This window comes from Dunckerocampus dactyliophorus, chromosome 8, assembly GCF_027744805.1.
Source record: "Dunckerocampus dactyliophorus isolate RoL2022-P2 chromosome 8, RoL_Ddac_1.1, whole genome shotgun sequence".
NCBI lineage: Eukaryota > Metazoa > Chordata > Actinopteri > Syngnathiformes > Syngnathidae > Dunckerocampus > Dunckerocampus dactyliophorus.
In genome coordinates, this window is record NC_072826.1 from 13,032,584 (window position 1) to 13,047,446 (window position 14,863).

Sequence of the window (14,863 nt, forward strand, 5' to 3'; positions counted from 1 at the left end):
CGGGGGCCAAGCCTCCAGGCTGCAAACACCCCCCTCCCCAATTGTATTTGATGAATATTTCAAGGAGAAGCGCCGGTGCTGGGTGGGAAAACGACCCCCGGGTCGCCCTTTTTCCTCATGCCGCACGGCTACCGGGATCTACACTGCTTATACCCCCACCCCAGAAATAAAAGGATAAAAGTTGAAGCTTCAAAACAGAAGGTGGTATTTGCCAAGTCACGACGTTCCATGCTGACAGACCCTCAAATATGAACGGTGCCATTAAAGCAAAGGAGACAAGTATTACAGTGGAGGCTTTACATTTTTAAAACAATCTGTTTTGTGACTCTAAACTGTCCATAGGTATGAATGTGAGTGTGAATGGTTGGTTGTCTATATGTGCCCTGCGATTGGCTGGCGACCAGTCCAGGGTGTGCCCCGCCTGTCGCCCGAAGTCAGCTGGGATCGGCTCCAGCATGCCCCCGCGACCCTAAAGAGGAGAAGCGGTATATTGATTGATTGATTGATTGATTGATTAAAGTTTAACGACACTATCAACACAAAGTGTCATGTAAGTGTCTGGACCTTAATATGTGAAGTTATTAATGACAAGGCTTGTTTCTCAGAAGTGTAATCTATCAATTTAATTAGGAAGTAAGGCTTGTAAGATAAAAAATTTGATTTACTTTTCCGGGAAAAATTCCTTACTCTTTTCGAACAGAGAAGCAGGTTTTTTAACGTGCAAATGGTGTGGCTCTTCTTTACACGGGGCCGACGACTTAAAGTCTCCTCCATAAGACTAGATAATGAATAAAATGGCCTGCCAAAGGGACTGTTTCCATTATCTAAAACCTAATAAAAAGATTGATTTCTTTAAGAAACTCTATGATGCATGATCGCGAAACTTCGCTGAACAAGGTTTTCAGATCAGGAACATTATAAAAATTGACACGGATGTGAGCAAACTCAATGCATTCAAGAAGCATATGTTTAACTGAGAGTGTACAATTACATGATATACTGTACAACGGGGAGGGTTTTCTACTGCAAGTAAATAGGAGTGTGATAAGCGTGAATGACCAATTCGAATTCTAGTTAGCACAATGTCTTCCCGTCGCTTAGCTAACGGGATTGTAGTATGTGGTTCGGTTATAGGCTGATGTTGGTAGAGTTTGTTACCGGGATTTAAATCCCATGACGCTTGCCACTTTATTTTTATGTAGTCATTAATCTTTGGTTTTAGATCTGTATAGGGTATCTTCATTTGTGTTACAGCCATATTAAGGGCCTCTTTTGCTAACATATCGGCTTTTTCATTTCCTTTAATATCTATGTGGCTCGGTATCCAAACGAAAGCTACCAGTTTAGACAATACACCTAGTATTCTAGTAACTGTACAATATAGGGATGTTTAAGATCTCTACATTGAAAAGCCACTAGACTACACAGAGAGTCTGTGAAAATAACAAAATGTTTTCCGTCGGTGTTTTGTATTATACCCAAAGCCATTTTCAAAGCCAACAACTCGGCAGTGTATATGGAAGCACTGTCTGGTAATCTAACCTGTTCTTTTATTGTGCCACTAATACAGGCTGATCCTACTTTATTGTGATATTTTGATCCATCTGTATAGATAGTGGTATGGTAGTTCCTATATTTGTGTCTTATTTCTCCGATTCTATCGAGGTAGACCAGATCACTTGTAAAGCCCTTTTTGAATGTTGTTAAGGTTCGCTGATCACCCAAGGAGAAATATTGTGTACTAAGAATGGAGAAATATCAGTGGTACCAAGAACTTCTCGAACACGAAAGCCAAACGGTTTGATGTTTGATGGAAGATGGTTTAAGGTTATAAAAACCCACGTTTTGTGGTCTGAAATTATTTTCATACGTTGGATTTAATGGGTTATTCTTTAATTTGATTGCATAGTTAAGAGATAGTTTTTCATATCTTAAATGCAGAGGAGGCTCATTTGCCTCCACATACAAGCTTTCCATAGGAGAAGTACGAAAGGCTTTAAGGCAAATTCTAAGTCCTTGATTTTGTAATGGTTTTAACTTCACAAGGTAGGACTTTCGAGCAGAGCTATAAACTGCACAGCCATAATCAAGTTTTGATCTGACCTATAGTGACGTAGTAGGACGGTGCGATCTGCACCCCAATCCATTTTAGATACTACCTTTAAAAGGTTTAAAGCTTTATGGCATTTTTGCCTCACGTGATCAATATGAGCCTTAAAGGTTAGATTGTTATCAAATACCAGGCCAAGATATTTTGTTTGTTGGGTAACCGGGATGACAGAACCATTTATTTTAACTTCCGGGTCAGGGTGTAAAGACCTTTTATTGCAGAAGTGAATGCATACCGTCTTTGTTCTTGAGAAACGAAAACCATTTTCATCAGCCCACTTTTCAATTCTATTTGGGCAGTTCTGTAAAGTTGTTTCATATTGCATATTCTCGGAAGAGAAAGAAATACAAAAGTCGTCCACAAACAATGATCTGTCGAACCGAGGAGTGACAACAGCCACAATGTTGTTGATCTTTAACAAAAACAAAGTAACAGAAAGTATGCTACCCTGAGGAACTCCCATTTCTTGATTGTATAATTCTGAGAGGCTCGATCCAAGGCGAACTTTTTTAGTTTTTAATGAAAGTTTTTAATGAAAATCGGCAGTCTGCCTCTTAACCCAACATTATGGAGATCTCTCAGAATACCATACTTCCAGGTGGTATCATATGCCTTCTCAAGATCAAAGAAGACAGATACCACATGATAACCTCGAATAGTGCCATTACGAATAAAAGTCTCTAGTCGAATAAGCTGATCAACAGTACTTCGATTTTGTCGAAAGCCACTCTGATATTTAGTTATCAATCTTTTCCTTTCTAAAAACCAAGCCAACCAAGTATTGATCATTCTCTCCATTGTCTTGCAGAGGCAGCTGGTCAAAGAAATAGGCCGATAATTTGTTGGTTTTGATGCATCTTTTCCAGGCTTTGGAATTGGAATAATGATAGGCTCCCGCCAAGAAACGGGAAAAACACCCGTTCTCCAAATTCTATTAAAACTATCCAGTACAACTGAAAAAGACACATCAGGCAAATGCTTTCAAAACTGATAATGAATATCATCTGGACCAGTTGCCGTATCGTGAGATTTCTTGATTGAATCTCTCAATTCGGCAATACTAAATGGGAGGTTGTAATCTTCCTCATTGATAGAAAATTAAGATCCTGACTTTCAGTTTCATCCTCATAAATTCTAAATGTTGGAGAATAGTGGTCAGTTGGTGAGTTATGTTCAAATTTCTGTGCTAGCAAATTCACAATGTCGGGCCTTTCCGTACATTTATTTCCATCTGCTTTTGTTAAATAGGAAACAGAATTACTTGTGTACTTTCCACTTATTTTTCTAATCATTTCCCATACTTTGTGAATAGACGACGTATGAATATTCAATTTAGAAACATAATTCTGCCAAGACTGTCTTTTTGCTTTTTTAATGATGTTGCGAGCTTTAGCGCGTATCTGCTTATATTTTTGTAAATGATCATTATTCGGGTGTTTTTTAAATGTCCTCAGTGCTTTTTTACGGCTTTTAACAGCTTCCTTGCATTCAGTGTTAAACCAAGGATTGTGTCTACGAGGGGAAGAACTTGATTTTGGCACTGTGCTAGTAGCTATGTTAAGTAATGAATGAGAAAGAAAGTTAAGTGGATCTTCTGTATCCCTGAGTTTCTCATGATTTATATTAAGCGAACATTGTTCTGAAAAAGCATTCCAGTTGGCTCTGTGGAGTTGCCAATTTGGAATTCTTTCTCCTGGTAAACACTTTACGAGTTTCACAAAAATAGGAAAGTGATCACTGCCACATTGATCACTATGGACACTCCACTGAAAATCCATAAAAATTGTAGGAGAGCAAATAGATAAATCAATAGCCGTCATTGAGCCAGAGGCCGGGTGGAGGTGGAGAATTATCGTTCAAAAGGCATAAATCAAAATGTTTAATCGTCCGTTCAACAACATTACCAAATCTGTTTACATTTTGACCACCCCAGAGGGGATTGTGGGCATTAAAATCGCCAACTAATAAAAAGGGTTCTGAAAGCTGGTCAACCAGACTATCCATTTCTGCTTGAGAAAGTTGAAATCTGGGTGGAATATACAGTACACTGAACATATAGTAAAGGTGCACTGCTACCTTAGCTGTGATAGCTTGGAGATTGCTTTGAATATCCACAATTTCATGTGGAGTTCCCTTTTTTATTAAAAGAGATGAGCCTCCGATAGGTCTACCATCTACCACAGAATTACTGAAGGTGTTAAAAATGTTATAATTCTGAAATGATATATTGTCAGACAACCTCAGGAATGTTTCCTGTAAACAAATACACTAGGTCCCCAACTTACGACCATCCGACTAGCAAACATTCGCGGATACAAACACAAGCCGACTGGTCTATATTTTATTTTATTTTGCCTTGTAGTCGCTCAATCAGTATTTATACTGCTACTGTACATGCTTGACCAGTAGAGGGCACTGTGACACTGCTAATGGGACTAACAGAGGCAGCGTTAGAGCTAATGAGACCAACAGAGGAAGAGTTAGACTGGGGAGATAAAGCTAAATGGAAAGCTAAATTGTACAACCCGGACAGAACGTGTGATTAAAGTTTATGAAGAGTTAATAGGCCAGCTTATTTCTACACCACCCACAGAACACTACCTCTTTTAGAAGAGTCTAACGACGACGACCATTTGTCCTTTTTTTCAGTAACTCCTCCTCCAACTCCTCCACAACAACATATGCTCGACCACTCCTCTTCAAAGGTAAATAACATTTATCATTACGTATTATTATATCACGTTTATTATTGTTTTTTTCATTAATTATCCTTGTTTAATATTACTACTGCATCCAAACTCATATTTACAGTACATACATACACATATACTATATATGTATACACATACATGTAGTACCTATATCACTGGTAGTATTACCTTTTCCCCTACTTAAGAACAATTCGACATAAGAACGGTCGTCTGGAACCAATTGTGTTCGTAAGTTGGGGACCTAGTGTAACAGAAGGGTTGTAATCATACAAAAGACGCTTTATTTCCTCATCATTTGGTTTCAGACCACGGCAATTCCATTGAATGACGGCTATTTCTTTATCATTACCCATTTAAGTATTGTCTTTCTTTTTAACAGCTTGTATTTTGGACGTCTGAGTGGTGGGGGGAGTCACGTCCATATCATCTTCCCCCCTCAATTGATAGAACTTCATACTTATTTTTAGTAGTTAAACTTTGTGGCACATTAAGCTGTGGCTGGACACTTTTTACTTTATCTGTTTGCTTTTTCGTTTGTTGGCCATTGTGAGATGCACCACTACCAGAAGCACTTCTGGCAGGAGGATCTCGTGACAGGCTTCGACTTCTACGATTTTCATTTGTTTTCGTCTGTCATTTTTTTTTGGTGATCCCTGTTTGTAATTTGGGGAATGGCCTTTGCAGTAATTGTAGAAGAGCTTTTCTTGATCGGGACCGGGGTACTACCCGTTACCCAGGTAAGCTCCGTCTGTGCAATTCCATCAGAACGGGGTCCACCTGTCACTTTCTGGGGTCCCACTGCAGGGGCCAACCCTGCCCTATCTGCATAGGTGGTGCCTCAATTGTGTTGTGTCTGAAAGCGCTTGCGAGCTTCGGGGTAAGAAACATGGTTAAGGTCTTTATTTCTTGAATTTTTCTTTCCTCTACCCATCCATCCATCCATTTTCTATACCGCTTCTTCCTCATTAGGGTCGCGGGGGCATGCTGGAGCCTATCCCAGCTGACTTCGGGCGACAGGCGGGGTACACCCTGGACTGGTCGCCAGCCAATCACAGGGCACATATAGACAAACAACCATTCACACTCACATTCATACCTATGGGCAATTTAGAGTCGCCAATTAACCTCACCTGCATGTTTTTGGGAATGTGGGAGGAAGCCGGAGTACCCGGAGAAAACCCACACGCACACGGGGAGAACATGCAAACTCCACACAGAAATGCCCAGGGGAGAATCGAACCCAGGTCTTCCCGATCTCCAAGCTGTTACTGTGTTGGCCAACGTGCTAACCACTAGACCACCGTGCGGCCTTTCCTCTACCCACTATGCACAATTTCTCGCGTCAGCCGAATGTGATTCACCGCAGTTTACGCATTTAGGTTGGCCTCTGCAGTCGGAAGCCACATGTCCTTCCTCGCCACATTTCACACAGTACTCCGGTCTCTTACAATATGTTTTGAAATGTCCAAACCTTTGACATTTGAAGTTTGAATACATTTGGAATGTATGGATCTACTTTCACTCTCAAATACCCAACTTTGATAAATGCTGGGAGATCCGGTTTTCCAAATGTCAAGAACAGCGTGTTCGTTGGTTTCCTCACGCCGCTCTGATTAGTTGTTACTCTAAAAACGTCGGTAACAGCTTGGTCAGAAAGCTCATCTAAAATTTCAGCGTTATCGCAGTCCATGAGTTCAGGGCAACGGATAACTCCCTTGCAGGAGTTCAAAGTTTTGTGTGCAGACACCTTTACCAGTATATTTACAAATGTCTTTATCTTCGATAAATGATGTGCTTGTGCCGACCTGTCCACTTCCACCAGTATACCCCCAAATCTTAGGCGGGATATTGTCCTAACAGATCCGGCCGGCCCCTCAATGCCTTTGCTAATCGCAAAAGGCGACAATTTGAGTGGCTGGTTCGGATCGCTACTCTGAATGACCAGGAATCTTGGGAAAGATTTTTGGTCATCGTTAGAGTCACTTGATCTACTTCTCTTCATTTGTTTTGTTTTAGATGCCATATTGAATGATTTAGGATTCAGTACCATTGCTCCCCACCCACCACCGAGCCCAACAAGGGGACGTCATATATATAAGGAAAAACATCTTATACTGGCGACTGGGATACGACAGTACTATACTCTGAACGTAATAAATTACACCCAGATTGACCTGATTAAGCAGCTGCCTTCTAAAATACAAATCTAGATAAAGATGGTTAATTCACAGTTAAGTAGATTACGAAGTTACTTTAATTGTATTTTAGGGCTAAACACCACCAGCCGATGATTATATCCAGGCCTTTATAACCACCCGACTAGATGAATCCAGGGCCAAAGTGATGTGTTGCTTCAGGAGTACCGCAGTCTCACCATCCACTCAATCACCAGGATCCCTTTCTCCACCGACACGGGTCGCAGTCCACGTCAAACAGACCGTCACACTTAGTTGCCTCTTACGACATGCTGGGAGTACAGCGGGCCTATTCTACACCCCGAACCCGCAGGGGTAGAGAAGCGGTATGGAAAATGGATGGATGGATGGATGTTTTGTGATGCTGGTTGACTTCCAAGTTGTTCTCATTTCAAAACGATTCAGTTGGAAATAATGCAAAGTGAATTAATCTACTTAAGGCTGGAACTGTGGCCATCATAAAGCCATTTTTTTTTAACTCAAGAGGCAATGTTTTAAGTCACTTAACTATCATACAAATGTAAAAAGAAGTAAACCACTTTAATATCATAAAACCAAATTGAATAAAACTACTCACTGGGGACACCAACACACAATGAAACAGGAAGGTGACAGACTCACCTTAATGAGATGTGTAGTGAATAATGGGTGTTTTATAGGTTAGCATCTGCTTGGTGAAATTCACTTCTGTATGTAATTCATATTATTGAATGAATTGCAGCGCTCATGCGGCAGCTCAGTTTCAGGGTTTTGGCAATCTTTTTATAGTCTAGAATTTTTTATTTTTTTTTTTGACATTCTCAGAAAGTTCTTTGCCATGAAGTGCCATGCGGAACTTCCAGTGAACGGTATGAGAGCGCGTGAGAGAGCAAATTTAACACACCTGCTCCTCATTTACAACTAAGACCTTGTAATACTCACGAGTCACATGACCCCAGGGGGAAAAAATGGCTAATTGGGCCGAATGAGTAGTTTAACATAAGGGTGTACTCACTTTTGTTGCCAATGGTTTAGACATTAACAGTTGTGTGTATAAATTTACAGTTATCAAAGCCGTACACTGACTTCTTTAAATTGTACCACAGTGTCATTTCTTTAGTGGTGTCCCATGAAAAGATATAATCAAATATTTGCATAAATGTGAGGGGTGTACTCACTTTTGTGACATACTGTATATCCAATTCCCTGTTATAATCGCACAATTCATGCTCATCCTTTAATTTGCATTGTTGTGTGTTCTACGGTAGTTTCTTGGTACACGTTTAACGTGTACTATATACGTGTATTAGGGATGCTCCAATCAGGGTCTTATGCTGCTGAGTCCGATACTGATCGTCCATGAGTGAGATTGGCCAATACCGATACGGATCACATGGATTCACTGTACATTTTTCTATTTATTTATGAGTGCTATTGGCCAGGGTCGCCGTTAGACAATTCCAAGGGCCCCTGGCAAATAGGTAATTATTTCTGACGAAAAAAGGTAGAAACGAGCCTTTTTTTCTGATGAAAGATGGGAGTCTAATCTTTCTCTTGGTAGGTTCCATGTGTATTTGGCCATAGAATACAATATTCTGTGTGCCCTGAAAGATCACTCAAAATCGACTAAAATGGCCGGTACTGAAGCGGTTGTCTTTCGAAAATTGGCTGGGATTGAATGAATTAAATAGAAATCTGTCCTGCTTAACTTAAAACAGAATAAATTCGGTGTCCAGGTTGCAGGGGTCTTCAACTTTCATCCCTATTAGAGCTGTCAACTATTTGTGTTTCATTTATGACTGGCAACATTTAAATTGTACACTACCTTATTTACCAAGCAGACCTCCACTCATACAGTGTGTGCTCATTTGTCATTATATAAAAGGCATAAAGTCTGAATTCAACAGTTATGAAAATCTACAAAGAGTTGAAACAATTATTATTTGACCCTTTGTGAGCTTTAGCTTCAAAATCAGCTGGCGAACGAGGAGATAGCATCACCAGCATAAGGCTGGACACGCTATGTGTTTATGTTAATTAAACAACCACACACAAATAGTGTTTTGAGGACAACACATAATTAGTATAATGACAGCAAGAGAGCAAAATTGTTCAGCGACGCTTGAAAAAGTTAGTACGTACCCCCATGAACGTGACAAAAATTCTGAACACTGAAACGTGAAACGAAAATTCTGAAACATGGAACACCGAAAGGTTTGACAAGGGAGTGATCAAACACGCTGGCATTGACTAGTGCAGCCTGTGTCAAACCGAAACCATTGAGGTTTTACAGCCTAGTGTTGATTCTCACGGCAATACGGGACTAAGCGTGTCCCTTGTCGGCCCAATATGGGTGTTGACAACCCTGCGTGACACAGCACAGACGCACGTGTTTGTGTTGTCATGACATGGACTGTTGTCATGTCATGTTGCCGCCGCACGGCGATCGGTTTTTGTGATCGGCATTGAAAGACTTATCGCCATATGCTGATCATGTGTTTGTTTTTTTACTAAGATTTGCCGATACTAATCGATGGGCACATCCCTAATATGTCTATGCCGTTGCGTAGGTTTCATGTTTCTTTTTCAGTCGAATCGTACAGGTTAGAGGTCACGCAATATTTGTGCCATTTTCCTCCTCAGATGATCTCATCCGCATAGTCTACATGTAGTTATCATTAGCTAACTTAGTTAAATGTGCTTTTTTTTTACATTACTTCTTCCCACAATAGAGGGAAACTTTGCGATAAATATTTCATGGTGACGACGAGAGGAGGCACACGGCAGGTTATGTGTGGCATCTTAAACGGACTGCAGCGGGAAGTGAGGGTGGGGTGCTGAGCGGATTTACAGCAGAGTGGAGGAGATGAAACGAGCCAGCCAGAAAGTAGGACAAACAGAGAGAGCATCACATTAACTCAAAGGAGGTGCGTGTTTGGAAAAATAAGAGCGATGCAGCGCAGGAGAGGCGTGAGTATGCTCCTGCTCAGGTGATCCATTCAAGCCCTAAGGATGCCATTCTTTAAGGCTGCCATTGCATGTCTCCCAGGTGACTCTTTCATTCATATTAATCCCCAGCTTTCACCCCGTGGCTCTACCATGTCTCAGATGCTAACTTATTCATGTCAGTACCCCAAGTGCAGGAACAGCGGGGGCAACTTGAACGGGATGAGAATACCATTGTGTCATCAGCGTTCTACCTGATTCTCCTTAATACACATCCGAAGAGCCAGCAGAACCCACTGAAGAACACGAGAGGTGCTATGTGTGTGTGTGTGCACGTGTGTGCGTCAGTTTACCCATGTTGAGCATCGTGGAGCGCGTCGAGATGTTTATTTCCTGCAGTAACTCCAATGTCTCCGTGTGAAAGAGACGAATGGAGGAGCCCTCAGAGAACGCCATCCACACGCCTCCGCCGGCACACGCCACGTGTGTGACGCTCACCATCGGGTCAGGGTGGACCTCAAATGTCTGCAACACAAATATTACACAAATATACAACTGATAAAGAAAGACACGCGGGACACAACATTAGGTACACAACATTAATGAGTTCCGATACAAATACTGCATCTGTCAAAGATTCTGTCTTTACAAAGACAAGGCTCACTTTCTGAATCTTTTAGAGAGACAACTTAACAATATGTTCATATTATAACAACTGTTGGACCTTCTCATGAACCAAAGTATTAGAAACTCGGTATGATGCAGTGCAGTTCTGCAAACATGATAATATTGGTAACTTAATTTTTTACTTAACTTAATTTGTCTCTTCTGTAAACTTAACCCCTCATAACACATATCACTCATTGACCGCTTAACTACAAAAAATTACTTGCGGACAATACAAGACAGTTTTGTGATGTCACCACAAAAGCGGTATGAAAAGCAAACATATGATAATAGCCATAGAACAGGAAATGGAACTTAAAGAAACATAGAAAAGCGACAGCACAATATAAGCACAATTTTTTTTACCAGCAGATGCTAACATAAATATTATGTAGCTAAAATAATGATGTAACAATGGTAAAGTAATAATGTCTATTAATCTAACTAGCACAAATATGACCACAGTGCTGACAGTTATGAAACCTGGATTGAACCAATTACTGTGCAATAAAGGAAATGGGCAAACATCTAAGAACATGTGATGCCAACACGATCGATGGACGCAACCCTAGTTCGTCTCCTCGTTCAGCGGTTTACAGAGCTGATGTCACATGTGACGTGTTTCGCATCACTCCCCCGCCTTCGATTTCTTCAGGCACAAAATGGAAGCACAGAGTTGCAAGCACTCGGGTTTAATGAGCAGCTCGAAAACAAACGCAATTAGCCTTATCGAGGCAACACAAGCAGCCCTTGCGGTCCGAGGCATGACAAGACCCGCTTTGCGCATCATCTCGGCGCTCGTATCGCTGTCAGCACTGGTCGCATGAAGGCGCCGCAATTAAGGGTAAAAGAGAGTGAGCAAAGATGAGAATAAACACCCCCACCCCCACCCTGGTCGACAGGGATTAGCACCTGTTTGTGCGCCCTTGCCGGCGGGTCCTTCTTTGTTTGAAAGGCGGCCTTTGATGTGTTTTCTCTTCTAATTGGCTCCTCGGCAGTGGGCGGCGGCTCAAGAGTCGGCATCAGAAACCGAGATGCACACGATAATGACGCATTCCATACCTCTAAGATACAACACTGCAGATGATCTGGCAAGTTAGCAAAGGAAAGATTGCCACATGAAGAGTTTCTTTGACAAGTCAGAGGCATATTGGGACATATTGGGACATATTGGGACACGAGGCCATGCCACCTTTATACACTCCTAATCCAAATTTTAAGACCAGATGAAAAATTGCAAGAATTTACACTTTGCGCTAAGTGGCGCTTCAAAATGCAAAAGGAAGAAATGGAAGTGAGAAAACAAATTGAGTAAGCGATTTACTGCAAACAACCATTAAACTGATCATTTTGGTGTCAGGTATTCACATTGTCATAATCGTTTAATGGCAAAAAAAGCATTCTCTATCTGAATGCGTTGGGATTGTTGAGCTGCATAAGCAACCTCAGCGTGCCATTGCTGCTGAGGTTGGAAGCAGTAAGACAGTCGTTTCAAACATCTTAAAAGATCCTGAGGGTTACAGAACAAAAAAGTTAAGCAGACCAAAGAATATTCAACGGCCCTGAGCTCTTGTTACTGGTGCCATCCAGTGCCGTCCAATAACCATCAGACGACATCTGCAAGAGAAGGGTTTTAAGAACAAAAAACATCTTCAAAAGCTTCGTCTCTTTCAACGCCACAAAATTGCCCGTTTGGAATTTGCACAAGAGCACCAAACATGGGACATTGAAAGTGGAATAAAGTTGTATTCTAATGAAATCTTGACAGTCCGGACTGCTTCTATTGTTACTGGCTTGACAAGGCGATCCCACCTGAGAGCCACACGGCACAGTGGAGCCTTCGTGATCTAGGGTGCTTTTTCCTTCCGTGGAACAATGGAGCTTCAGGTTGTGCAGGGGTGTCAAATGGCAGCTGGCTATGTGGAGATGTTGCAGGGGGCATCCCTCATGACTGAAGGCCCTTGTCTGTGTGGTAATGAGTGGGTTTTTCAGCAGGACAACACTGCAGTTCACGCCCGCCTGACAAAGTACTTCTGCCAGAGGAATAATGTCACTCTTTTAGACCATCCTGCGTGTTCCTGTGATCTACATCCTGTTGAGAACATTTGGGGACGGATGGCAAGGGAAGTTTACAAAAATGGACATCAGTTCCAGACAGTTGATGTCCTCTGTGAAGCCATTTTCACCACCTGGAGCAGCATTCCCACTGGTCTCCTGAAAGCACTGGCGTCAAGCATGCTCAAACCAGTTTTTGAGGTGATCAACAACAACTCCTCATTACTGAGTCCTTTTTTGAAAATTCTATTTTGCAGTTTGCACTCCCATTTCTTCTTTTTGCATTTTGAAGCTTTACTTACAACCTCCTTAAGTTCAACAGTGCAAAATGTAAATTCTTGCAATTTTTCAATCAGTGTTAAAATCTTGATCAGGAGTGCATACGTACAAATTGCAAACATTGCCTGTACAGTTAATAAAATGGTTTATGATGGCCACAGGGAGCAGATTATTTCCATATCCATTATTTATGCACTACTTAATAACTGTGATGGTGATGGACAGCAGGGTCACTCCACAGGAATGCCATCACTGGCGAGACAGGTATGAATAGATGTAGAGCGTGTGCAAAATGAAGTAACTACACCAAGATGCCGGCTCCAGTCTGCACCCATGAGGTGGTCAGCGAAGGTTGACGGCAGTGATGCGTCACACTCCTCGACATCAACGGCTCGCCTTAGCACTCCAGCCACAGACGCTACGACGTGTCTGAACAGCTCATTAGTCCTCGGTCACACCAGGTGACAGGCTATCCTCCGCTAGGCTCAGAGTCAAGTGAGAGGCCAAGTGGAGAAGTAATGGGAAGAGGAAGGAACAAGGTCTGCCAGTCAGTATTGATCAAGGTCGGAACATCCACAGACGTTCTGCTTTGTTAGCGTTTCCAAAGATCTCTACGGCCATCTGTGTCTGTGTAGCTCACACCAAACTGCGACTGCAGGTGAGGTGCATTCAAAGCTGTCACAGGAGCGTGTCATGGAAATGGTTTAACTGAATACACATTCAACTCAAGCTTTTAGATTTCAGCCACCTAAACTGTGCTATCACCTCGCACGTGACTACATTACAAGCGGAGGACATATAATCCACATAACTACCAAATTCATCCTGAGGCTCTTGGAGCTTATGACAGGGTATCTGCATCTTATGGCTGATGATTTATTCATGCCTCACAATCCTCACTCACCGCGCAGCTTTGTCAGCAATACACTTTATTGTACAGCCACTCGGGGCAGTGTGCACGTATTCCAACAGCACAAAGCTGAGCACACAGCACTGAAGATCCCGTCAAAGTCTTAGGGGATAAGCGGCGTCAAACGAGATGAGCGGCAGCATTCGGGCAAATGTATATCCTCGCGCGCGTCCAAATGTGGTGGAATAAATAAGTCTAATACACACAGCCACTTGCCAAGGGACATTTTTGGCCACAAGTGGAGAGTTCTGCTTCGATACGCACTGCAGTGCATGTGAAATCAGCCCTCGCAAGGCCACTTTGGTGAGGTGTAGACGAGGTTAGCAAAGAGGTAACCAGTCCTGACCCTTAAAGCTCTGTGGAAGATTAAGAGCGGTCCAGACAGCCACGGGCACTCGGTTCATTAAATCCTCGTCTCTGGAGGAACTGAAGGAGAGGCCCCTAACTGACGCATCGCACCAGTCTCCGAATTGATCATTCTTTAGACATTGCTACACAAATATTTGAGATTTCCTTTATCTAGCTTTTTATCATGCAGCACAGTTCAGTTCACTTTGGTGTGCGTTTCCATTGTAAAGAGTCCCAATGCACCCCGTTTGTGCGTCCCACTTTCCAGTACCCACGCAAAGTATATGGTGCCTATAAAAACATAACTGAAAATATTCTGGTTGGCGTAGGCACTTTTTGGAGACATTGCAAAAAGGTAACGCACATTTTCAGTGGCGAGGTGAAATCATTTGTTAGAAATAAACATGCAATGGAAGCCAGTAAAGAGTGTGCGTAGGCCACCTTTTTTTGGGTCTGAATATTTTTGTCCGTACACACATTTTGGGTTACTGGCGTACGCAGACTTTTTGTCAGATTTCTCCGCAAAGTTTTATAGATGAGGCCCCAGGTCTAGATCAGTGGGTTTTCAGAGAAGACAATAGGTTACTCCCTGGAAAAAAATATATATACACTAGGTCCCCAACTTACAAACACAATTGGTTCCAGACGACCGTTCGCAAGTCGA

The 14,863-nt window shown here is 42.1% G+C and overlaps 1 protein-coding gene and 1 long non-coding RNA gene across 4 annotated transcripts in view; one reads left to right on the forward strand and one right to left on the reverse strand.

Annotated features, from left to right (window-relative positions):
* Positions 1-14,863, forward strand: part of LOC129186900 (uncharacterized) — a 38,252-nt gene that overhangs the window by 21,754 nt on the left and 1,635 nt on the right. Inside the window, exon 4 of the long non-coding RNA XR_008572316.1 lies at positions 4,760-4,815. This is a non-coding gene — a long non-coding RNA (uncharacterized LOC129186900). The remainder of the gene's footprint in view (positions 1-4,759; positions 4,816-14,863) is intronic.
* Positions 1-14,863, reverse strand: part of arhgef10la (Rho guanine nucleotide exchange factor (GEF) 10-like a) — a 155,259-nt gene that overhangs the window by 8,899 nt on the left and 131,497 nt on the right. For all 3 annotated transcript variants that reach the window (XM_054785625.1, XM_054785624.1, XM_054785623.1), the window contains one exon: positions 10,295-10,466. In XM_054785625.1, coding sequence (XP_054641600.1) covers positions 10,295-10,466 — 172 coding nt within the window. The remainder of the gene's footprint in view (positions 1-10,294; positions 10,467-14,863) is intronic.